Here is a 25,764-nt window from a genome sequence, read left to right on the forward strand (position 1 = left end):
TCAGTCCTAAAAGGAACCCTTCTTAAGAGATCATCTCTCCATTTCCGCCTTACTGGAGGAAGAAACAGGCCTGTTGTTCAACATCACACAGTGAGTTACTCTCTGTTGTTGTTGTCGCTGTTATTTGGGAAGAGGGTAGGGAGGGATTTAAAAGTCTTTGACTTCCAGTCCTGGACTCACTTTGTCTTTTCTCAAAAAAAAAAAAAAAGTTCAGAGTCAGATGCCCCCCCACCCCCAAGAATTTCAGTGAAACAAAATTTTGTATAAGCCTGACTATCTATAGTCCACCTTCTGTCTTCTGAGAGGCAAGGGGCATGCTTCACTCTCAGTCTCTGAACAAGATTGGTCCACTGATTGGTCTATTTAATAAGTCTTTCAGTATAGTTTTCCCAATAATTGTTTATTATGTCATCATCTCTTATATCATTTTGCTTACTTGGGCTCTGCCTCAGTGTATTCTAGTCTTCCCAAGTTTGTCTGACTTCTTCATATTAACTATTTCTTTTTTTTTTTTTTCGGTGAGGCAGTTGGAGTTAAGTGACTTGCCCAGAGTCACACAGCTAGTGAGTGTTATGTGTCTGAGGTTGCATTTGAACTCAGGGCTTCCTGACTCCAGGGCCAGTGCTCTATCCACTGCCCCACCTAGCTACCCCTATATTTGGTGTTTCTAAATTAGTTGCAATGCTACCTCATTATATTCACACATACATGTTTAGCTATTCCTCAATAAGGACACCCAGACTTACTTGATCAGTTAAGGCAAATGTGTAAAGGAGTCAGTATGGTGGAAACATCAGTCTTCCTTTAAAGTTGAAGTTAAATGCTTTCTTTTTCTCCTTAGTGTCTGGGCCCACTTTATGAGACTTAAAGGTCATGTTCCCCCCTCTCCTTTATCCTAAGTAAAACATAACTGTGGCTTTTGCAGTGGCATACAACAGGACCCCAAAAAAGGAACTTCTGATGCGCATCTTTCTTAGGCTTCCTGTTAGAATTTTAGGAGAATCTGCAACCTTGACTTGGGACTGGTCATCAACATAGGCCATGTAATGATTCCTTAGCAGATGTTACAGTTATAGTTGTGGATGAGGAGGAAGGCTGAACAAGTGGCCCCTAATCCAACCACTTATCTCTGCCTCCTTCCCATATGCTACAGCAGAAGCATTTATTAAATACTCATTGAATGTAAAATAATTGGAAGGAGGAGCCAGGAATACGAAGGAGGTGGCATCTAATGTGAGCCTTAAAAGCACAGATTGAGATATGGAGGGAGGCTTGCCCCAAATCACTGCAGGAGGGAAGAAAAGGACAGATCTGGCCACAAGTAGCAATTGAGGCTGGAGCATGTGAAGGGGAATAATGGTTATAACTAGGGTTATATAACCATTATAATGGGTTAAGCATTGCCATTTTTATATAGGAGAATAACTTGTCAGTATAGGCACACTTGGAGGAGTTCATTGGTGGGGTATTGAAACTCATTGTTGGATATTTAATTGGATAAGTACATATGAAAAGAATAACCTGTATAAACAATTACATATACAAACTATCTCTGTTCTGGGTGGCTCTCTCAGTTTGCAGAAAAGTGAATATTTAATCCTTGTCTCTATTTGGAAAAATAAGTAAGTAAGCAAGACTTTGCCCCCATCCTCCTTTAGTCAACAAGATTCCTGAACATCACCACAGGAAACATGCAGAGCACATCTTTGTTGCTTTTCCAAGAAATTCCCCAAATGAGATTTTTCCATTGGCAATAGTATGTGCAAGTTCTAATCCCTGTGCAAGATAGATCACTCAGGCTGGTTTGCTGGGTGTGTGGTAGCAGAGAGACAAGGAAGGGACAAGGAAGCAGGATATATAGAGACTGCCTAACAGTGGAACTATCAAATTGGAGGCTCTGAATATTCATAGTTATGCTAGTTGGTGCTTCTGTCCAGGGGGTGTGTGTGTGTGTGTGTGTGTGTGTGTGTGTGTGTGTGCTCGTGCTCAAGAGCACATTTGAGCACATTCTTGTGGTGTCCTCTACACTTTGACATTTACATTAGGGAAGGAATGTATTGGTTGAGTATTTCCAGGCTCCAAGTAATAGCTACTTGGATTGTTCTGGTCACTGCTACTAAGATAAAAGTGGTAACTATTTGTTGTCTGGCTATCCTAGGAGATCACTGCTTGATATCTTTTTTAGAGCTCAGCTCTTTTTAAAAGTACAGTCATACCTCATTTTCTTGCACTTTGCTTTATTGTGCTTCAAAGATACTATATTTCACTGATATTACATTTTTAATACGTTGAAGGTTTATGGCAATCCCATGTCAAGCAAGTCTATGGGTGCAATTTGTCCAATAGCATGTACTCACACAGTGTCTCTTGTCAAATTTTGGTAGTTCTCACAACATTTTAAACTTCTTCATTATTATTCTATCTGTTATGGTAATCTGTGATCAGTGATCTTTGTTGTTGCTATTCTAATTGTTGTGGAGTACAACAAACTGCCCATGTAAGATGGTGAATTTAATTGATAAATGTTGTGTGTGTTTTGAGTGCTCCACCAACTGACTGTTCTGTTTTTCTCCTTCTCCTTTGGCTTCTCTATTCCCTTGAGACACAACAATATTGAAATTGGCCAATTATTAACCCTACAATGGCCTCTGAATGTTTTTTGACACAAAGAAGAGTCAATGGATAGAGCAAATTTCATTGTTGTCTTATTTTAAGAAATTGCCACAGCCACCTGAACCTTCCCCCAGTCAGTTAGCATCCATGAACATGGATGCAAGACCCTCCATCAGTAAAAAGATTACAACTCACTAAAGGCTCAAAGCATTTTTTTTAAAAGTATGTACATTTTTTAGACATAATGCTTCTGCATACTTAATAGACTACAGTATAGTATAAATATAACTTTTATATGCACTGGGAAACCAAAAAGTTCATGTAACTCACTTTATTGCAGTTGTCTGTAACTGAACTCACAATATTTCTGAGGTATACCTGAATGGAAGTTATTCAAATTTGGACATATCTGAGGGCCCATGGTGTCTTTGCCTACCTGAAGAAAAATTTCCCCAATAGTTGCTAGTTACATTTATTTCCCTTTATGCTGTCTAGGCAAGATGGCTTGAGAATGTTGTTTGACTGTCAGTTTATTCTGTGTTCAATCTAATAGCATTCATTAATTCACTCAAAAAAACCCTTTATTTACCACCAAATGTATTCAAGTCACTGTGCTAGTGACTTGGAATGAAAAAAAAAATGGAATAATGGAATAACAACAGTAGTAATGATAATGCAACACAACATAAGAGGAAATTGAGTAATCCAACATAGCTGGAACATAAACTTGAAGATAAATAAAAAAGCAATTTAAGGCTAGAAAGGCAGATTGGAGATAAATTGTGGAGGCCTTGAATGCCAGGTAAAGAATGAGCTATTTTTTTTTCCTGAGGGCAATGCGGGAGCCATTGAAGATTTTCTGGTAGTTACCTTGGTATGAACATATTTGCTCATGAGGAAGATTAAGCTGGCAGTTTTTTGATGAATTGAATAGGGGAAAGTCAGTAGGATATCATCACATGTTGATGATATCTAATGAAGATCTAAAAAATCTGGAACATCTAAGTGCATTACCTGGGGTCACCTTCTGTCTTGTAGGGCAGTCCCACAGCAGAACCATTATGGTTTATTCAACTTTAATAGTAAGCCAAAAAACTTGATTAGTTTAAAGCAAAGACAATTTTGAACTCAAATGGAATGGTAAGAAAAATACTAACAAAAAATTCCTTCATAAACCTGGGGCACATTTTTACATAAATATCCACATCAGTAGGGAATACACATAGAGAGGCATGTATGTTGGGAATACATATAGACAAGGTACACAAATAGAGACGGTGTATGTCTAGGGCACATACGTGCAGGAGAAAGTCATTCTTTAACATTGTAGGAAGGCCTGTGTGTTCATATTGCTTCTGTTAGGACTGCTCATTGTTGATTTCATAGTTTCCACCGAATACTGGTTATAAGCTGGCTATGAAGTCCGTGCCAGATTCTGCTTGACTATAGTCTTTATCTTCAGGGACAAGTGGGTGCTGCCTTGTTCTTTCAGTTAGTATGCCATTCCAGCTCTTTTAGAAAAGGCAGAAAACCTTTGCCTTAGAACATGTTACAAGTCTGCCTTCCTCTCATTTCTCTAGCAGGAGATAACTAACTTCAGGTGCCAATCTCCTTAGAGTTTAGACCAAAAAACGTGGTCCTCCCAGTTGACTAAGGCTTAAAGCTTTAGTCTTTTCTTTGGTTTTCTCTTCCCCCTGAAGAATTTGAGTCTTTCAGTCAGAGAACTCTTTCTAATTGATGGTAAGTATTCCATACACTTCCCAAATTTTAATATCTGAAGGTCAAACTATTAACAAAGTAATGATTATTTGTCAAATAATTACCAAATAGTTCTAATTCTCAGAATTCACAAGTTTCCAAAACCTAAGTCTCTTCTGTTTGCCCATGCAGATGAGTGGGTGGAGAAAAGCACAGAAAGACAATGCCAAGTCTAGAGGTCCAAAGTCATTTTCTCTGCTACTTGCTGAGTTGCGTTGCTGGCCCCTTCCTATGCTTGCAACCAGACTTCCTGATCGTGGCTGCAGGGACCTTTGGGAATTGTAGTAAAAAGAGGACAATATAAATTCTGTTACTGGATGAGGAAGGTTCACAGTACTTGAGGGAAGTGAGAAAGGGTAAGTGAAAAAGGCAATGACTAAATAGGAGAAACAGAGAGAGACTAACTCTGGGAGCTGTTGATTTGGCTATAGCTCTTCTGTTCATTGTTCAAAGTCTGGAGAAGGGTCGTGTGCTGTAACAGACTGAGGTTACTGGTAATTGTCAGTCCTTTGGATCAACTCAAGGACAGTGGAAGCTTAAGTCCTTCTCCATCCTCTCCCAGAACCTGTAGCAGGCAAAGACCTCTAATTACTTTAAGCTGTTTTTTTTCTTTTTTTGAAAAAAAAATTATTTTGAACTTGAAAAACACTATTCTTGTGCCTCAAAATGAGCATTTCCATATGCAAAGGTGGAATAGAAAAATAAGATTTCATAAGAAACTGTTAATTTCAATTCCATTCTGCTTATGCTTTAAAATTTTATTTTATTTTAATTTATGAAATAAAACAAGCATTTTTGTAACAGCAGGATAAAAAAAGATTGCACGTGAAACTGCAAATCTATTACGTATGGCTTGTCATTCCTTTTAAATATATAATGGTTATCATGTAAATTACAAATTAACTTTTTAGTTGAGTCTTTGGGATTTCCAAGTATATCATAAAATCATCTGTGAAAAGGGAGAGTTTTATTACCTTATTCCCTATTCTGATTCCTTCTATTTCTTTTTTTCCCCTCTTATTGCTATTGCTAGGATTTCCAGTACAATACTGAATAATATTAGTGACAATGTGCATGCTTGTTTCACACCTGCTCTCACTGGGAAGGCTTCTAGCTTATCCCCATTGCAAATGATGCTTGCTGATAGTTTTGAATATTTTTTTTTATCAATTTAAGGAAAAAAATCCATTTGTACCTATACTTTCAAGTGTCTTGAATAGAAATGGGTGTTATACTTTATCAAAAGTTTTTTCTGCATCTATTGATATAATCATAGGATTTTAAAAAAACTTTTAATATTGATATAATCAATTATGTTAATAATTTTCCTTATGTTAAACCATCCCTACATTTCTGATACAAATCCCACTTGATCATAAAGTATAATCTTTGCAACATATTGTTGTAATCTTTTAGCTAGTATTTTATTTAGAATTTTTGCATCCATATTCATTAATGAAATTGGTCTATAATTTTCTTTCTCTGATTTTACTCTTCCTGGTTTAGGTATCAGTATCATATCTGTTTCACGAAAGGAGTGTGGTAAGATCTCTTCTTTGCCTATTATTTCAAATCATTTATTTAATATTGAATTAGTTAAATTGCTTTAAATGTTTGATAGAATTCATTTGTTAATCTATCTGGTTCTGGTGCTTTTTTCTTGGGAAGCTCATTTATGGCTTGTTCAATTTCTTTTTCTAAAATATGTCTATTTAGATATTCTATTTCTTCTTCACTTAAATTGTTAAATTTATTGGCATATAATTTAGCAAAATAACTCCTTATAATTACTTTAATTTCATCTTTGCTAGTGGTATATTTATCCTTTTCATTTTTAATACTTGTGATTTGATTTTCTTTTTTTAAAAATAAAATTAACCAATGGTTTATCTATTTTATTGGTTTTTTCATAAAATCAACTCCCAATTATATTTATTAATTCATTGGTTTTTTTATACTCAATTTTATTAATCTCTCCTTTTATTTTTAGTATTTCCAATTTAGTGTTTAATTGGGGATTTTTAGTTTGTTCTTTTTCTAGTTTAATTGCATGCCCAATTAATTGGTCTGCTCTTTCTCTATTTTGTTGATGTAAGCATCTAGAGATATACATTTTCCTGATTACTGTTACTGTCCCATAGGTTTTGATATGTTGTCTCATTATTGTCACTCTTTAATGAAATTAATTTAATGAAATTTTGAAGATTAGGTTATTTATTCTCTAATTAGATTTTAATCTATGTTTCCACATTCCCCTGTTAAATGTAATTTTTATTGCATTGTGATCTGCAAGGGATACTTTTATATATTTCTGCTTTTAACTATAAAATTTTCATATCCTAATATAAAGTCAGTCTTTGTAAAGGTACCATGAACTGCTGAGAAAAGGCTATATTCTTTTCTATTTCCATTCAATTCTCTCCAGGTATCTATCATATCTAAAATTCTATTCATTTGTCTGACTTTTTTTTTTTTAGTTAGATTTATCTAGTTCTGAGAGGGGAAGATTAAATTCCTCCACTATTATACTACTGCTATCTATCTCCACATGTAATTCATTTAACTTTTCCTTTAAAAATTTAGGTGCTATAGTATTTGGTGTCTATAGGTTTGGTATTGATATTGTTTTATTGTCTATGGTACCTTTTATCAAAATATAGTTATCCTGTTTATCTCTTTTAATTAAGTCTATTTTAGCTATAACTTTGTCTGAGATCATGATAGCTACCTCTGCTTTTTTGCATCAGCTGAAGCATAATAAATTCTACTTCAACCCTTCATTTTAACTCTACGCATATCTCTCTTTCTTAAATGTGTTTCTTGTAAACAACATATTATTGGATTCTGATTTTTAAATGCATTTTACTATCCATTTCCATTTTATGGGTGAGTTTATCCCATTCACATTCAAAGTTATAATTACTATTTGTGAATTTCCCTCCATCCTATTTTTGCTAACTATTGTCCTTCTTAGCATTTCTTTTTACCCTATCCTATTACCTTATCAGCTCCCTTCACCCCCCACTCCTCATTTTACTCACCCCTCTAAGATTCCCTCCTTTATCTTCTCCCCACCAACCTCCTAAATCTTAATCTACATACCCTTCTAAAAGTCCCTCCCTTATCCTGTTCCCCAATCCTCTTTTTTCTTTATAAACTTAGAAGACTTTTGTACCCTTTTAGAAGTATATATTATTCCTTTTTTATCCCAGATCTAGAGTAAGATTCCAGCACTACTGGACCTCCACCCCTACCTACTTCCTCTGTATCAGTTCTTCCTTTCATTCCCCATTTGTAGAAGATAATTACTCCTTTTTATCTTTTCCTTCCCAGTTTTGTTTTTTTTAGAATCACCCCATCATACTCAACTCAACCCCAATCTTTCTTTCAAACTACCTTAGTAATGATGACAGTCTTAAGAATATTGATAATATTTTCATATGTAAGAAGTAAACAGTTTGACCTCAATAAGTCCCTTATAAATAGTCTTTAATGTTTTCCTTATATTTCTTCTGGATCTTTTATATCAACTTTTCATTTAGTTCTGGGGTTTTTTTTGTCGCAAATATCTGAAAGTCTTTCAGATTGTTAAGTGTCCTTCTTCCCTCCCCCCCTTAAGGATTACACTCAACTTTTCTGGGGAAGTTATTTTTGGTTGCAACCCCAGCTCTTTTGTTCTTTGAAATATGTTACAAGATTTATGATCTTTTAGTGTAAAAGTTGTGAAATCCTGATTGCATTTCCACAGTATTTAAATTGTTTTTTCTTGTTGGTTGCAATATTTTCTCCTTAACCTGGGAGTTTTGAAATTTGGCTATGACATTCCTGTAAGTTTTCTTCCTGGGATCTTTTTCAAGTAGTGAATGGTAATTTTTTTTTATTTCTACTTTATCTTCTTGTTCTAAACTTCAAGATACTTTTCTTTAATAATTTCTTGTAATATTATATCAATATTCTTTTTTATAATAATTTTCAGACATTCCAACAGTTCTTATATTATCTCTCCTTCATCTGTTCTCCAGATCATTTGTTTTTCTAATGAGATGTTTCAGATCCTCTTCTATTATTTCTAGTTTTATTATTTTTTGGTGTTTTATAATGTCATTCTATTCCCCTTGTCCAATTCTAGTTTTCAAGGAGTTATTTTCTTCCTTAAGATTTTGGATCTCTTTTCCCAATTGGTTAACTTTTTTTCATAATTTTCTTGGATTACCTTTTTTCCCCCTAAGTTTTTCCTTAACATCTCTTATTTGATTTTTGAATTCCTTTTTAAGTTGTTCCAAGAATTCTTTTTGGGCTTGTGACCATTTGATGTTATTCTTTGGGGTAGGAGTGGCCTTTTTTTTTTTAACTTTACTATCTTCCTCTGAATATAAACCCAGGTCTTCTTTTACAGCTTAGTAGCTATCTATGGCCAGGTTCTTTTTCTTTTGCTTATTCATTTTTATTTTTATTTTATTTTTAGCAGCTTCTCATTGTAATTAGGTTTTAATCCCAAATTGTGAGTAATGATGCCCCAGGCCTAAGGTCCTCCTTACTGTTATTTTTTGAATTCTGTCCAGCAGGCTCAACCCTCCTCTCTTCCCCTAAGCCACAGTTAGGTCCCTAGCCACACTGTCTCAACAATGTTCTTATTCCCTGCAGGGTACTGCACTCACCAGGCCTGTGCTCCCTCTTTCTCACCCATGGCCACAGCACAGCACTGCTATATGCTTTTAAAGGAAATATGTAATAATCTCAGCCCATTACTTTCAAAACAGTCTTGCTTTGTTTATGCTTCCTTCTGCACTTAAAACAATATTGAAGTGGTCCTCTTCATTTGTTTTTGTTCTTTTTGCACTTCCATCCTTCCCCTCCCTCCACTGAAAACAGGGGGAAAAAAATACCTTGAAACAAATGAGACTAGCTAAGCAAACCAAATCCACATAGTGGCAACATCCAAAAATGTACATCTCTTTCCAAACCTCAAGTATATCACTTCTCTGTCAGAACTTCAGGAATATATTTCACCATAGGTCCTTGGGAAGCATTGGTTATTGTTTTGATCAGTTTTTAAATTATTCAGAGTTGTTTTTCTTCTCAATTTTGTTGTAAAAATTGTCCTATTGGTTCTACTCTGCATACCAGTGTTTTTTTGGAATCACTTCTTTCATCACTTCTGCCAGAACAAAGTATTCCATTATGTCTTGTGAAGGGAATTAATATGATATGTGTGATAAATATACTAATAACTGGATATCTCAAGAACTGCCTCTCCTAGCTTGTGAGTTAGAAGCTCACAATGCAGCTTGAAATGATCAATCAAACCTTAACAATGCTCATAATCACTGCTTGTGTACCTTAAGTGAAGCAAATCAAAGACTATGTAGAACCTATTTCCATCACAGAACTCTGGTTCTGTGCCCTGAATGTGTGTATGTGGGGTGGTCATGACCCCCAAAGACTTGCCTCCAGAATTGTATTGTGGATTTGTGGACTAGTAGCAGGAAACCACTCTGGTCTGGGAAAGGATTATTTGTAATCCATCTTCCCCCCTCCTTTCCCATTGTGATCTATGTATGTAATCTCTGTTTTCACTTCAGCAAGGTGGAATTCTGATAAGGAGAATTCCTGATTTGCAGATCTGTTGCTCATAATGAAACTAATTAATTGAATGGCTACCTGATTATTGGTGCTTTATCTCTGGCTTCCTGTTTTGTCTTTCTCAGGTTGGAGACTGGCTCAGTAAAATCTTGTTAACAATCCACACACCACAATTTCTTCATATATTCCTCAATTGGGAAACCTCTTAGTTTCCAGCTATTGTATTTTATTTTTCCTTCTAAATTTCTCTTCAGGATTAGGAAGTTTATTTGGTTTTGGACTATTCATCTCTTTCCCCATATCCCTGCCTACTTATCTGCTGAGTCTGATATGCAACACCAAACTTGTTATGTGTGTGTGTGTGTGTGTGTGTGTGTGTGTGTGTGTTTTCAAACCTTCTTTGTCAAGTTCAGATAAAAGTGAGGTTCATCTGACTTCTCCTGTCTTCATATTTTCATACTTTTTTCTCATGTACCCTAATTCTGAGAAATAGCAATTTTCATTTCCTTATTCCATTTATCCTACCTTTTCTTTTCCCTTTTACACCCCTCAGAATCTAATCAATCCGTTCCCAGGTCCTCTATTTTTTTTTTTTTGTAATTAACTCTGTCTGTACATTCTAGTTATTCTTCTTCCAATTCCTTCCTCCAGAGCTTTTATTTCATTTTTTATTTCTTGCTTCATTACTTCTAGGTATTCATGTAGTTCTTTTAATCTGCTTGCAGTTGCTATGGAGTCGCTCTCACCTTCTAGGTTAGATTTTTGGGCATCTCTGGATCTATTCTAATTCTTTATAGTGGTCTGTATCTTCTTATGCTTACAGATCTTTACAGTTTTAATTCTTGGATTGGGGCTTTGTGTCAGGGTTAGGCTTTAGCACTTGCTGGGTTAGTTGCTCTGCTCTGCTTGATCCCCTGGGCCTTCACACTGACCTCCATGTCCTGAGGTTAGCTTCCCTCCTTGAATCTTTGTGATTTAGAATGCTGGATCTTTAGGACACTTTGCAGCATCTCAGAAATGAGGTCTAGGGTATTCTAATATGAATATTGTTGTATTCAGACTTGTTGTTGTTACTCTTGATCACTTCTAAGGCCCCTGATGTGGGTTTCCAACTACCTCTGGGGCTTTCTTGGTCAAGGGCTCCACTCTTAGTGCCTCTAGATACAGAGCCTTGGGTTCACATCTGTCAACAGTATTTCTCTGGCTTTAATCACACTGGAAAAATTCCAACTGGTTTGCCTACACCAGCAGGGGAGATAGCAAGGGTCGAATCTCAACAATTCTTGAAAATGGATCAATTCGAGTGCCATCCCTTGTGGTCCTTTCTGAATAACAGACAGCTTCTTTGCAATTGATCCTTCTTCATAAATGGTAGATAGAAAATCTGTGTTGAGGATTGTGGAGTCAGTGGCTTCAGTGGAGATTGAGGAGGAGAAGAAAGTAAGGTGATGACAAAGAAAGTAAAGTGCTAGGGTCTCTACCCAGCAACTAATTACCGTCGACATAGATATATGTCTAACAGACAATAGAGATCTTGTCATTGTTTGCCTATCTGTTCAAAGCAAATGACCCCCAGCAAGTGATACTCCTGGATTTCTCAGAGCCTCTACTATGTCAGCAACAGTTATGTGTTCAGAAACAGAGAACTTCTTACTAATAATAACAATCTTTTACCTTTGTATCACACAATATTTTTTGAAGCCCTTTCTTTTACATTGTTTAACATGATGGAATGTTTTCTTTGCTACAAAACGATAGCAGTAGCATTTTTGTACCAGAGTTGCAATAAGTAGAAGTTTTTATGCTATCCATATTTCAGAGACCTCTTCTGAATTTATAATGCTTGATCGTTCTTCCCCATCTAGTTTTTACAATGGATAGAAGTTGGGGGTGGGGGCCACTAAGGTCCACTAAAGGAAGGAGAGACCCTTAGGGTGGTTAATAATACATTTCTATAGCCCATTAAGGTTTACAAAGCATTTTCCTCACAACCTTAAGAGGTAGGTAGTGCTAGTATTATCCCTATTTTACAGATGAGAAAAGTGAGGCTCAGAAGAGTTAAGTGACCTACTCACGATCATAGAACTAGTAAATGTCAAGAAAGTAATAAAGGCACTGGATCAGGAATCAGAGAACTTGGGTTCTACTCCTAAGTATGTTACTTAATTGTGTTGTGAAACACCGTTTACCTACATGCCAATAGCTGTTTGATAAACTCAGAGCAACTAGAAATATGGTCATGTGCATCTAAAGCAGACAGACCTTCAACTTCCATTCTTGGGAATGCAAATACCCTCAAGGTCTGTGACCATGGAAAGGCAGGTGTGCCTCCTAGGTCAAGTAGCCAGCCTGGAAAATAGCATGAAGATTTGTATATTTCATATTCCTCAAACATAAAGACCTATTAGAAAGACTCTCCATCTCTGAAGACAACAGATTAAGGTGGCTTCTGCAGATAGAGTAGATTCTAGGACTCTGTTGGCCATGTTCAACAGATTTTGGCTCTCAGGGCTAATCTCTAAATCCCTTTGGCCAGGTTAATATTTCACTCAACCACCCCCAAGAAGGAGGTGAATGACTTCTGTCTTGTTTGTACAAATCAAATGCCCTTAGTTTCCCTGTTTCTAATAGAGGTTGGTCAAAAAAAAAAACAAAAAACCCCCAAAACTAATAGAGGTTGGAATTATCAAATCAATTATCTCCACCCCTTGTCTATCCAAAAACTATATAATCAGAATCAAAGGGTGGGGGAGATGCCTGAGACCTCTCTACCAGGGAAGAAGCAACTGGAACCCTTCTCTAGTAAGGGAAATTAACTGATTTTTGTAAGACTTCTTTTCTATGGAATAATCTAATCTAAACTAACCTAATCTAACCTATAAATCTGCTTATTTATCATCTACCTATTTATCAATTTATTTATTATTGAATTTATGTATCTTGTCATTCACAGATATTAATGTAATTATTTTGAGATGGTCCTTCCACTCCTTCTTAAAGTCTTTGGTTCCAGGCCAAAGAGCTATATGTAAATAAGCTAGGCTGTCAAAGGCACTTCTGCAACAAGGTTTAATGGTAGCTATCAGTGAGAAGGCAGGTCCTCCCACCAAGTTTGACAGAAGGTAACTTGTGATCCTAACCTCTTAATGTTCCCCCCCCACCCCGCAATTGATTCCAGATGTGTTAGAGGCTTTAAATTGGGTAAAGTTTTCTTAGGCTAGAATCAGGTATAGGTAAATTAGGAAATCTTGGACTCTTTCAATTTGACATTGCTTAGGAAGATGAAGTAGTTTGTCCTTGTGACTCCCTAGCTGTTTCCTTGGGTGTCTCCTTGCCAGTTGCTCCACTTAGAAACAGAACAAAAGCTGTTTATGAAGACAGGAAAATATGGCTTGTATAATATCTTCATTCTATGGAAAATCACTTGGAAATAAATATGACTCCAAAGCCATATCCAGGAAAAATTTATCCCCAGTATTAATAATAATTTAATAGTTTAACACCATACTATAAGGTTTATGAAGCCAAAGCCAGAGAGACAAAGACAGAAACAGAGACATAGATGGAGATGGAGATAAAGAGATGGAGACAAAGAGATGGAGACAGAGATACACATATTAACAGAGAAAGACAGAAACAGAAAGACAGTTGGAGGGGGGAGGGGAGGAGAGACAGAGAGAGAGAGAGGGAGAAAGAGCGGAAGAGGGAGTGGGAGAAGGAGAGGGAGAAGAAGATGCTGGGTATCTACCTTTTTGGTCAATCTGGTATTTTTTCTGTGGATAAATTGTATAGTAGAGAAGGACAGATGAGCTTCTGTTGCACCTAGAGGGAACTTGCTGATAGCCAGGTAAAGTCATAATCAATCAGAGGCAAACTATGTTGGTGCCATCAATAGGGACAAATATGTAGACATGAAAGTCAGGAACTGTGACAACAGTTCCTACCCTAGGCTGGTATCTGGAGTGCTTCAGTTTCTACTGGCCAAACTGCTTTGTAAGTAAGCACCATTCTCAGCAGACAGAGTACCTTTATATAGACTGCTCAATGCCTTAATTTCAAGGTGATATGTGTGGGCTGAACTGTTGAGGCTGAATTTTGCTACTACATGGGGCAAAATGAAGGTAAATATCAATGACAGAGAAACTTGACTTATTATCAACTTTTTTTTTAACCCTTTGGCAAGCAATGTTATGCATGGTCATAGAGTGCACCAGAATCTGAATGTTTTGTTCACCTGACTTTTACTACACAAAAGTTTAAGTTTTCAATGATGAAGATGAATTCCAAACAATTCAGTTTTCCTATAATATCCTTGTGACCAGAATCTGCCACTTTACCATTCACCTATCACTAGTCATCTCTTGTAAGGTAACTTGGATTTAGATCTAAAAGTGTACTGCAGGATTGGCAGAGACTTCTAGATGGGGTTGATGCTTCCTGAATTCTTAACCAGTAAATGCCCTTGTGACTTGTACATGACATGTATAATTTTCACCAATATTGAGAGAGCCCAATTTAAGGAAATGATTCTACATGGGTTTTCCCAATATTTTCAAACATTAGTGTTTTTTTTCTGTGGAGTAGACTTCAATCAAAGAATACCCTTCCTGTTACCCTCTGTCAATAAAACAAATTCCATTGAACTCTGATATTTTATCAGCTGCCATTTTGTTTTGAACTAGTGGACTAGTTCAAATTGAATCAGAGTATGAGTGTATCTGAGATATAAGAAGGGTAAGTAGCATAGGGAAACCAGACTAGGCACCAGAAAACCTTGATTTGTACTCCTTTTTTTTTTTTTTTTTGGAGGGGGCACATACTAGCTGTATGATCTGGGGACATCACAAGGGCTCTGTTTTCTCACTCTTATTTAAGAGTTATATAGTTGCACTGTTGCCATAAGAGAGTTATTGTCATGGTCAAATGAGGTATTTCATATGAAGTACTTTGAAACAAAAAAATTTATAAACTTAAGCCATCTTCTTGGGTTCTTTTTTCATTAACCACTGGGGGATGACTTTAATTTTAGTGTCAGAACCTTTAGGGTATGTTTGACAGTCCTTATCAACCACTGCCATCTAGTGGATCACAGTATAATTCTATATCGACTACTTAAAGCCAATAAACTGTCATGGAGAGGTTACTGAGTTCAACTCCTCCTTTTGAATATAAAGTAACTGAGGCCCAGAAGGATTTTAATAACTTGACTAAGGTCACACACCTAGAAAATAGCAGAGTTGCTATCCATAATCAGGTAATATAATTTTAAAATGAATGCCCAATCAATCAATCAACCAATCAAAAAGCATTTTATAAGTCAGTTCCATTGCTAGGTAATGGGGATACAGGTATAAAAGTGAGACAGGTCCTGCCCTCAAGGAAGGCATATTCTACTAGGGGTATTCAACATTTATGGGGGGTAATGGTAGCCAGGAAAGAGTGTTTTGTTCTAGGGAAGGGTGAGGTTCTCTAGGTCCTTAAGTATGGCCCTTGGAATGAGTCCAAACTTCACAGAACAAATCCCCTTAATAAAAGGACCTAGAGAGTCACATGTAGCCTCAAGGCTGCAGGTTCCTTGCCCTTGTGTCTAGAGAGTCAGAAGGATTGTGAGTGGAGCCATAGCATAGTAGATTTGTCACGTTCTATTCAATAATAATGATAATACTAGTTTGATTATTTTTTCCTGAGAAAGAGGTTGAAAGTTGACAAGGAAGTATGTAGGCTGCAACAGGGTAGATGGCAAGATACTCCTACTATCTAGGCCTGGTGGATGGTTGAATGAAAAGATGTATAATCTGGGAATTGCTAGATAAAGAAGGCTAAGGTCAGGATCAACTCACTCACTTTCTAATCTGGACCATTCAGCAGTCCCTAAACTGGATGGATTAACCTGCCTGTGGTGGATGTGGGAGCAGCATCTCTAGACATCTGGATAGCAATGTAAATGTTCTTGGTAAAGAGAAAAAGATAGAAAAGCAGACAGTCAGATGCCCCTGACAGCTAGGCATTGGTATCTTGGTGGACATGCCATGCTAATGGTTAGTCAGTGTTCTGTGGTTAAGGGATTAGGAATGAGCAAGGATCAAAGTTTGTGACTCCAGACCCATACTGAGAACTTTTAAGTTATAGAGTTTTGCCTCCTTGGCAAAAAAGAAACAAAGAAAAAAAGCAACAAAATTTCCTTATCTATATGGTTTACATTTAGAAGGACGTCCTATAATGGTTGTCATATCCTTCTTCCTCTAGCCCTTGGCAGGAACATCTGATTGGGAGAGATGGTGATGTTTCTGAAGAGCATGGGCCCTCTTTGGCTGCTCTTCATTCTGGGACTTTGGCTGGTTTCACCTTCTTTGACACAAGAAAATAGCAGGGAAAAACACTTCTTGATTCAGCACTACGACTCCAACCCAAATGGCCGGAATGACGTGTACTGTGAAAAGATCATGAGACTGAGAGGTTTGACCAAGCCCTGCAAGGCCAAGAATACCTTCATCCATGGTGGTTACCCCAGCATCAAGGCTGTCTGTGGAGATGAAGCTGGGAAACCCTATGAAGAGGGGAGATTTAGGATAAGCAAGTCACAATTTCAGGTCACCAACTGTGTACTTCATGGAGGGTCCACAAGACCTCCCTGCAGGTACAGGGCCACCTCTGACTTTAGATATATTGTCATTGCCTGTGAGCATGACTTACCTGTCCACCTTGACCATACTGTCACTGCAAATTAATAAGGAGTTTGGCAACCTAAGACATGGGTGCCCCAAGTGGTATTTAGGTTGTTATTAGTCTTATATTATGATCACAAACATGATGCCAGCTTTCCAACCTTTTTCTAGTTGATATGTAGTTATATTTTTTAAAATATGCTACTCTTTTCATACCTCCAGCATCCTAGACTTGGGATGTTGGTAAGTTCCTTTGGCAGGGTTGCTAACCCTTGATCTACATACTTAGTAAGACTGTTGATTTTTGCCAGTTCTGCTTTCATTGTAAGCATTGGAACTCCATACTTCTTCCTTAATGTAATGTCCTTGTATGTAAGAGTGTTTATAACACTCATTCTGATTCTCTTAAAAGTTGAATTGCTCAGTTTCTTCTCTTTTCAACTTTTGGGCACCTTGAATAAATAAAATATCCCTGAAATCATTAGTCGCTGGCTCATTGAATATTAAACTCATTTCTCATTCTCACTCACCTGTTTCCTTAGAGGGAAACCAACAATATGGAAACCTCTTTACTCTGCACCCTTTAATCAATATCTTCTAGCAATTGTTGATATGTGAACCTTATAATTGTCTCTAAAGTTAGTGTTGATTGGATACCCTTATCAAAGCAGTTTGAAAAAAATCCCATAGTTCTAGATCAGTAGGCAAAGAATTTGGGTGAGTGAGGACATTGCTTATCCCATAACCTTGGACAATACAAGAAGAGTATGTTACTTTCCCCATGGGCTGCTGAGAAACTGCCCAAGAGATCTCTATGATAGCCCTGCCCTATTGGCACACCTCAAATTGATTGTGGAAGCTAGAGAAATGGGTTAATGGTTCCTGAAATTCTAAGAATCTTCTTACCTCTAGTTCCTTAGTTAGAAACTTGGATTCTGTTGAAACCCATTAATTTCCTGAGATAGCAAAAAGAAGAGGCTTTCTAAATGTTGAATGTTGGGAAATCTACTATTATGCAAACCTTCACCATCAGGGATGGTAGTAAAAATCTCTCAAAGAAGAATTATATCATGATCAAATTCTAGAACATTTTCATTCATTGCTATCTCCCTGATTTGGGACTCAGTTGCTATTATATAGACCATTGCTCTTGTCAGAGATAGAAAGAACAAGATATATAGGTCATTAAAAAGGGAAAAACAGATATATGTTTATTCCTACATTAAAATCTCTCTAGCTTTAATGTCTCTCAACCACCTCAAATAGCCCGCTTATGACATTAATAGCTTAGACGTTTGGTCTGATTTGGTGACACACTGGAGATTCATAAGTAGTTTTTGTCATGGGATGGAAGTACTTCTTTGTCTACTTAAGGGGCTAAATGGAAGGTAGCTATCTTGAGGACACTCAGCTATAAGACACATTCAGTTGTAACGTTCAATTTTACATAACCAAATGCTCTATACACAGTGATATGCCAATTTAGCAGCTCAAGTAATTGTATGTTAGACCAGAGTCATGGAAGTTATCAAAATCCTTCTTATCACAGTTTTGCTATGCTTTCCTGCTCCTGCAATGAGAACAGAGAATTCCAAGATATTAAATTACTTGAAAAAGAATGAGTTCAAGGAAGGAGATTGTATGCAAGGTGGACAGGAGATATATCCTTTGGACCATAGTTCATAGCTGGAAATGATCACAACTTACGTAAATATCTTTCTCAAGTTCCTGAAAACAGGGGCTTTGGGAAATACAAGGGGACTTTACTATTTAATTTCCAAGACTCATAATGGCCATAATGATTGCACACTCAATGTAGCCTGAGGCCAAAATGCAACAAAGTATGGATTGATTCTCTGCTGCTTGTGCTAATTTTGGCTCAACAGTTAACACCAAGAGAACAGAGGTTCTTCACCAGCTAGTACTGTACCATCCACGTGTGAAAACACTGGTTATAGAAAATGGAGGAATTTTGAATGCTGTGGATATGTTCATTTACCTTAGCAGTATACTTTCTAGGGATGTACACGTAGATGATGAAGTTGATGCACACAGTGCCAGAGCTAGTTCAGTGTTTGGAACACTCCAAAGGAAAGTGTGGGAGAGAAGAGGTATTAGATTGCCTACCAGACCGAAGGTCTACAGAGCCATTGTGCTAACCTCATTGTTGTATGCCTGTGAAACCTGGATAGTGTACCAGGGCCATGCCAGGAAACAGAATCAATTACAGATTACCTGGCAAGATAAGTTTCCAGACATTAAGGTCCTTTCTGGAGCTGACCTGCCAAGCATTCAAACGCTACTGCAGAGAGCATAACTGATGGGATGGCCATGTTGTTCAAATGCCAAACATGTTTGCCCAAAAGACTATTTTATGGAGAACTCACACAAGACAAGTGCTCACATGGAGGTTAAAAGAAGCAATACAACGACACTTTCAAGGTCTCTCTGAAGAACTTTGGAATCAATTATGAGACGTGGGAGACACTGACACAGGACCACCCAACATGGTGGGCCTGCATCAAAGAGGGCTCTGTGTTCTATGAACAAAGTAGAATTGCAGTAGCTCAAAAGAAATGTAAGATTCAAAAATGTAAAGACATCTCCACTCCAAATGTTCATATGGGATATTTTTGCCTGACCTGTGGTAAGCCTTCCAAGGTCATATTGGTCTGATCAGTCATGTTGGACACATTGTACCTTGACTCCAACATAATAGTGTCATTTGGGTCCTCTTCAATAATGAAGAACAACAACTAACCAACCAACTATATAACCTCCTAGGCTCTTTTCAGCTCTAATATACTACAGGTTTTGAAGAGAGAAAGCATTTTGATCCAAGTTCTTTAGGTAGACTCACTAGTGATTTTATTCAGATATAAGAGAGGGAAGAAATGATATGTTTTTGCCACCTAAGGCTAAAACTTTTTTTAAATTGAGGGGCAGTGAGGTCTAGTGAAGACAGGCCTGGGCTAAGGTTTGATGACAGGCATACTTTGTTGTGGTCTTGGCACCAATTTCCAGAATTTCAGTCAGAGGCAGATTAATATGAAATCTGGAAGATGGCCCAAGGTACAATTGTGAGGCCCCATCACTCCATTTTAAATTACTGCATTGTAAATCATGACTGAGCATAGGGATAATCCCTTTTAACTGTGTTGAACCACTTTTTCTTAATCTCCTCTTGATTTCCAGCTACTTCCCTTTGAAATTCTAGGCTGGAAATGGACATTGATCCCATTCCTCCCCAATATGGGATTTCTTCTCATCTTAAATACCATTTTTTTTTGTGGTGAGTTAACAAAAGGGCCAAGATTATGGATTATATCTTCATATGTACCAGCCAGGTCTTCTTTGTGGTCAGGTGTCACAAAAATGCCTGAGATAGCTAAGTAGTATAGTGAATAGAGCACCAGGCCTAGAGTCTGGAGTGAGAAAGACCTGAGTTCAAATTCAGCCCTAGATACTATACTATATTATACTATACTATACCCTGGGCAAGTATTTAACTTTTTTGCCTTAGTTTCCTCATTTGTAAAAATGAGGATAATAATAGTATCTACCTTATAGGATTATTGTGAAGATCAAATGAAGTAATAATTGCAAAATGCTTAGCACAGCGTCTGGCACATAGTAAGTGCTATATAAATGCTGTTGTTGTGCAGTCATTTCAGTCATGTCTGACTCTTCATGATCCCATTTGAGGTTTTCTTGGCAAAGATACTGGAGTGGTTTGCCATTTCCTTCTCAAGCTCATTTTACCCATGAAGAAACTGAGACAAAAGGATTAAGTGATTTGCCCAGGGCCACACAACTAGTAAGGGTCTGAGGTGGGATTTGAATTCATGAAGATGAGTCTTTCCTACTCCAGCCCCATCCCTTCCCACTGCCTAGTTGCCATAATTATGTAAATGTTAGCTATTATTATTATTATTATTATTATTAGTTTAAAAAGGTCTAGGATAAGAGACAGTGGATAGAGAAATATAAATGTCACTGCTATTGGAAACTCAGAACAAAGTAATGCCTTGAAGAGGCTTCTAGGTGGTAATAGAGTACTGAACTGGAGTCAGCAAGAACTGAGTTCCAATCCTGCCTAATATTTGAACTGCCTAAAGTTACCAGTTGGGACTCTCTTCAAGTCACTTAACCATTGCTTGCCTCAGTCTCCTCATTGGTGAAATGGGGATAATAATAACACCTACCTTCCACGGTTGTTGTGAGGATAAAATGAGATAATATTTGCAAAGTACTTTATGAACCTTGAAGTGGAATAGAAGTATTGTTATTATTATTGAATTGGAGTCATAAGATTCTCTGGGCATTGATATTTGTGTTACTTTAGACCTAAGTCACTTTTTCTTTTCTGAGCTTCCATTTCCACATTGGTAAAAAAAAAAAAAAATGGTGGTACTATCTGCTTTGCCTAGCTCACAAATTTGTTTTGGAAACCAAATGAGGTTTTGAGCTTTGAGAATGAATGTTACTGTTTTCCTCAATGTGTGGAGATTAAGGTACAAAAGCAAATATCAGTTTTGGGAGAGTGAGTCCAGGTATAGAAGTGGGAAGGGAAAAGAGCAGAACAAAGTGAAAAAATATAGGATTCTTGAAAGTACATGAAGGGGCAGATGGGGATAATGAAGTATGACCCTTTATCATCATCAGAAAGTCTGACAGCTTCTTACTTGAGGAGTTGATAAGAAAAGCTGTTTAAGTTCTTTCTTAGGCAGGTAGCATTGATAGGTAGATAGATGGCACAGTGGAGAGTAGTATTTTAATTTAGGAAGGCCTGACTTCAAATCTTGCCTCAGATACTTACTAACCATATATCCCTGGGAAAGTTGTTGTATCTTTCCTAGTTTCAATTTCCTCTTCTGTAAATTGGGGATAATAATAGCACATCACAGGACTGTCGTGAGGATCAAATTAGTTAATATATGTAAAGTGCTTTGAAAACCTCAAAGTGCTATATAAATGCTAGTTATTACTTAGCAGATTGTATTACCCACAATTCATCTTGAAATTCTCGTCTGATTTAGTGCCATTGCTGGCGTAAGAGGTATTTTCAATATTATTTTTTTAATTTTTAATTTTTTTGTTTTTAACATGTGTTTTTAAAATTCTGGGTTACAAATTTTCTCCCTTCTTCCCTCCCCACCCACCCTCACTGAGGAGGCAAGCAACTCTATACAGGTTATACATGTATAGTCATGCAAAACACTTCCATAGTAGTCCTGTTGTGAGAAACTAAGTACATTTCCCTTCATCCTATCCTACCCCCCATTTATTTTATTCTCTCTTTTGACCTTGTCCCTCCTCAGTAGTGTTTGCTTTTGATTATCCCCTCCCCCAATCTGCCCTCCCCTCTATCAATCCCCTGCTCTCGTCCCCTTCCCTCCTTATTTCCTATAGGTTAAGATAGATTTCCATACCCCATTGTGTATGTTATTCCCTCCTTAAGCCAAATCCTATGAGAATAAGATTCACTCATTCCCTCTCACCTTTCCCCATTTCCTCTCCACTGTAAAAGCCTTTTCTTGTCTGTTTCATGTGAGATATTTTACCCCATTCTATCTCTCCCTTTCTCCTTCTCTCAGTATAATCCTCTCTCACCCCTTAATTTTATTTTCCAGATATCATCTCTTCATCTTCAACTCACCTTGTGCCTTCTATCTGTCTACCTATACATACATATAATTTTTTCCCTCCCACTACCCTAATACTGACAAAGGACTCATGAGTTACAAATATCATCTTTTCCCTGCAGGAATGTAAACAGTTCAACCTTAGTAAGTCTCTTATGATTTCTCTTTCCTGTTTACCTCTTCCATGTTTCACTTGAGTCTTCTATTTGAAGGTCAAATTTTCTATTCGGCTCTGGTCTTTTCCACAGGAATGCTTGAAAGTCCCCTATTTCATTGAATGACATTTTTCACCCTGAAGGATTATACTCAGTTTTGCTGGGTAGGTGATTCTAGGTTGTAGTCCTAACTCCTTTGCCCTCCGGAATATCATACTCCATGCCTTCCAGACCCTTAATGTAGAAGCTGCTAAATCTTGTGTTATCCTGATTGTGTTTCCACAATACTTGAATTGTTTCCTTCTGGCTGCTTGCAATATCTTCTCCTTGACCTGGGAATTCTGGAATTTGGTTATAACATTCCTAGGAGTTTTCCTTTGGGGATCTCTTTCAGGAGGTGATCGGTGAATTCTTTCAATTTCTATTTTGCCCTCTGGTTCTAGAATATCAGGGCAGTTTTCCTTGATAATTTCTTGAAAGATGATGTCTAGGCTCTTTTTTTGATCATGGCTTTCAGATAGTCCAATAATTTTTAAGTTCTCTCTCCTGGATCTATTTTCCAGGTCAGTTGTTTTTCCAGTGAGATATTTCATATTCTCTTCTATTTTTTCATTCCTTTGGATTAGTGTTACAGTGCCTTGATTTCTCAAATTGTCACTAGCTTCCAATTTCTCCATTCTAATTTTTAAGGAAGTATTTTCTTCAGTAAGCTTTTGGACTTCCTTTTCCATTTGGCCAATTTTGCTTTTTAGGGCATTCTTCTCCTCATTGACTTTTTGGACCTCTTTTGCCATTTGGGTTAGGCAATTTTTTAAGGTGCTATTTTCTTCAGTATTTTTTTGGGTCTCCTTTAGCATCACTCTCAGTTTTTCCTCTATTTCTCTTACTTGCTTCTCAAAATCCTTTTTGAGCTTCTTCCATGGCCTAGGGCCAATTCATATTTTTCTTGGAGGCTTTGGATGTAGGAGCTTTGGCTTCATTGTCTTCTTCTGGTTGTATGTTTTGATCTTCTTTGTCATCTAAGTAAGATAATACAGTCTGACTCTTTTTGCACTGCTTGCTCATGATCTCTGCTTTCAATATTATTACCCACATTGTTCATTCCTTAATTTCTTCATTCAATAAGCATTGTTCAATCATTGCCACATGCAAGGCACTATGCTGGGATCGTGTGTGTGTGTGTGTGTGTGTGTGTGTGTGTATGTGTGTATGAACACATGTATCCAGACCACACTGATTAACAAGCTTGACAAAGGGCCTGGTTTTTATTGCCATTGGGAGAATATCAAAGGAAAAAGAAAACTGAAATCAAAATTCGGCTCCATTATCTTTTTATACTCCATGTCTGCTTTGAACTTCAATTGAGTCCGTCACTCATAATAAGATAAAAATTTGTGTGACTGTAAAAACTCAACATGCCTATACTTTGTGAGCTGTAAATCCACCCCAATTCTTGGGAGTAGGAGATTCCAAGGAATTAAGTACTCCCTAAAGAACACAGTAGTCAAGGAGTAGTTACATATACAAGAATCAGCCAAGTAGCATCTTGGTTTCATAAAGGTATTACATGTGGCTATCTTTTAGTCACACATGATGCTTTTTTTTTTAGGACCTGACCAGGAGGTTTCATTAGGGTCATCTGCAGCAATCTCAACAAACAAAGGTAAACTGGAATCTTGTTCCTAGACCTAGATCATTGTAGGGCCCTTTGTACTTAACTTCTCCTAGATGAAACTCTGCCTTTGGAAACTGAATCACTTGGGAACAATGCTGTGAAAAAGAGAAGTAAGAATAGCAGTATCTGTGAATGGGGGAGGGAGATGATGGAGATTCACAGGATAACAGAGTATTACAGATTAGTAGAATATGAGCCCCTTGAGGGAAGTGACTGTTTTTTACTTCTTCATATCCTCAGCTCTTAGCACAATGCCTGGCACATAGTTAGCATTTAATAAGTCTTTGTTGATTGATTAGAGAAGAAAAGAACCTTAGAGATGACCCAGACTAGGAATTCTTAACTTTTATGTGTGTTATGAGGTTCCTTTTGTGGCAGGGAAGCCTATGAACCTCTTCTCAGAATAACGTTTTAAAATGCATTAAATAAAATATGTAGAATTATAAAGGAAAAATGATATTGAAGTAAAGATTTAACTGTTTTTCCATTCAAGTTCATGGATGACTTGAAATCTATGGTTAGTGATCCCTGGTTAAGAACCACTGATCTAGAACAACTAGGAAATGAAAGCCTAAAGAAAAATTGGTATGTGAAAGCGGAGAAGTTGAATATGGAAGTATAAAATGGGGATATTTTATCTTTTGGTAAGGGATGGGCAGTTCATCCTCCATCCTTATGTTCTACTCTCCTGCCTCTTGCTTTGTTCTCTTTTTAGGGGCCCCTAGATAGGCAGAAGATAATGGCCATGCAGGGCATCCGATCATTGCTGCTGCTGTTGGCCTTGCTTGGCCCATGGCTGGTGCAGCCCTCTTCTGGCCAGAGTCGGAAGTACCAACAGTTCCTGCGACAGCATGTGGACCCTTACAGTGAAGGTGGTGACGCTACGTATTGCAACCAGATGATGCACAGGAGGCGGATGACTGTGCCAAAGTGCAAGCCCGTTAACACCTTCATCCATGAGGACATTTGGAACATCAACAGTATCTGCCATACCACTGAGATCAAATGCAAGAATGGCAAAATGAACTGCCATGAAGGCATCATGAAGGTCACAGATTGTAGAGTGACAGGTGGCTCAACTTCCCCAAACTGTAGATACCGGGTCACGGCTGGAACCAGGCATGTTGTCATTGCCTGTGAGAATTTAGAGCCTGTGCACTTCGATGGCTAAGATCCATCCTGCTGGCTTTACCCTCAGCCAAAGTTCCCACTTTCTTATTGTCTGCTAGTGAAAGATGGGAGCTGTCCTGGGCCCTATTCCCTAGAATCCTCTGCTTATTCTCCTATAACTGGTCCATGACTTCGTATACTTGACCCTAAAGGAAGAGAAACAAAGTCTGCAAAAGAGCTGGGTTATATCCCCTAATAAACCTCCTTGTATAGTTGTGGAAGGGTTAAATCTTCTTTTTCCTGTCCTCTTGACAGGAGAAAGGATGAATAGTGATACCTTTATATATATATGTCACATCTTCCTTTCCAAAACATTTTTTAACATGTCATTTCATCGTGTGATTGTCATAATACCCCCAATAACACTAATGTACCAGAGGTGTCATATACTAGGCCCATGGGCCACATGTAGCCTGTAACGCTCCTGAGTGTGGACGAAACTAGATTAAAATGTAATTGGGAAATGTTTAATAAAATAAATAAAAATACAATCAAACATA

The 25,764-nt window shown here is 37.4% G+C and overlaps 2 protein-coding genes across 9 annotated transcripts; both read left to right on the top strand.

The window, feature by feature from the left end:
* Positions 1–17,103, top strand: ANG (angiogenin). 5 transcript variants are annotated; one of them, XM_027843125.1, is made up of 3 exons: positions 34–90; positions 5,878–5,913; positions 16,201–17,103. In XM_027843125.1, the coding sequence occupies exon 3, from the start codon at positions 16,230–16,232 to the stop codon at positions 16,680–16,682; it is 453 nt and encodes a 150-aa protein (XP_027698926.1). In that variant the 5' UTR covers positions 34–90; positions 5,878–5,913; positions 16,201–16,229; the 3' UTR covers positions 16,683–17,103. The 5 variants fall into 5 exon arrangements, with proteins under 5 accessions (XP_027698928.1, XP_027698926.1, XP_027698927.1 ...); XM_027843126.1 differs by having other exon boundaries at positions 40–90; positions 5,872–5,913; XM_027843127.1 differs by lacking the exon at positions 5,878–5,913 and having other exon boundaries at positions 1–90.
* On the top strand, positions 11–25,764 carry RNASE4 (ribonuclease A family member 4). Of its 4 annotated transcripts, XM_027843130.1 has the most exons (4): positions 38–90; positions 5,878–5,913; positions 24,029–24,082; positions 24,810–25,764. In XM_027843130.1, exon 4 carries the CDS (start codon positions 24,834–24,836, stop codon positions 25,263–25,265), a length of 432 nt encoding a protein of 143 aa, XP_027698931.1. In that variant the 5' UTR covers positions 38–90; positions 5,878–5,913; positions 24,029–24,082; positions 24,810–24,833; the 3' UTR covers positions 25,266–25,764. The 4 variants fall into 4 exon arrangements, with proteins under 4 accessions (XP_027698933.1, XP_027698931.1, XP_027698934.1 ...); XM_027843132.1 differs by lacking the exon at positions 5,878–5,913 and having other exon boundaries at positions 11–90; XM_027843133.1 differs by lacking the exons at positions 38–90; positions 5,878–5,913 and adding an exon at positions 12,727–12,756.

The sequence above is a fragment of the Vombatus ursinus genome, unplaced genomic scaffold (assembly GCF_900497805.2).
Source record: "Vombatus ursinus unplaced genomic scaffold, bare-nosed wombat genome assembly UNPS02014894.1, whole genome shotgun sequence".
NCBI lineage: Eukaryota > Metazoa > Chordata > Mammalia > Diprotodontia > Vombatidae > Vombatus > Vombatus ursinus.

Bases quoted from the DNA above. Each gene is read 5' to 3' on its own strand.
- ANG (XM_027843127.1), top strand. From the start codon at position 16,230: ATGGTGATGTTTCTGAAGAGCATGGGCCCTCTTTGGCTGCTCTTCATT.
- RNASE4 (XM_027843132.1), top strand. From the start codon at position 24,834: ATGGCCATGCAGGGCATCCGATCATTGCTGCTGCTGTTGGCCTTGCTT.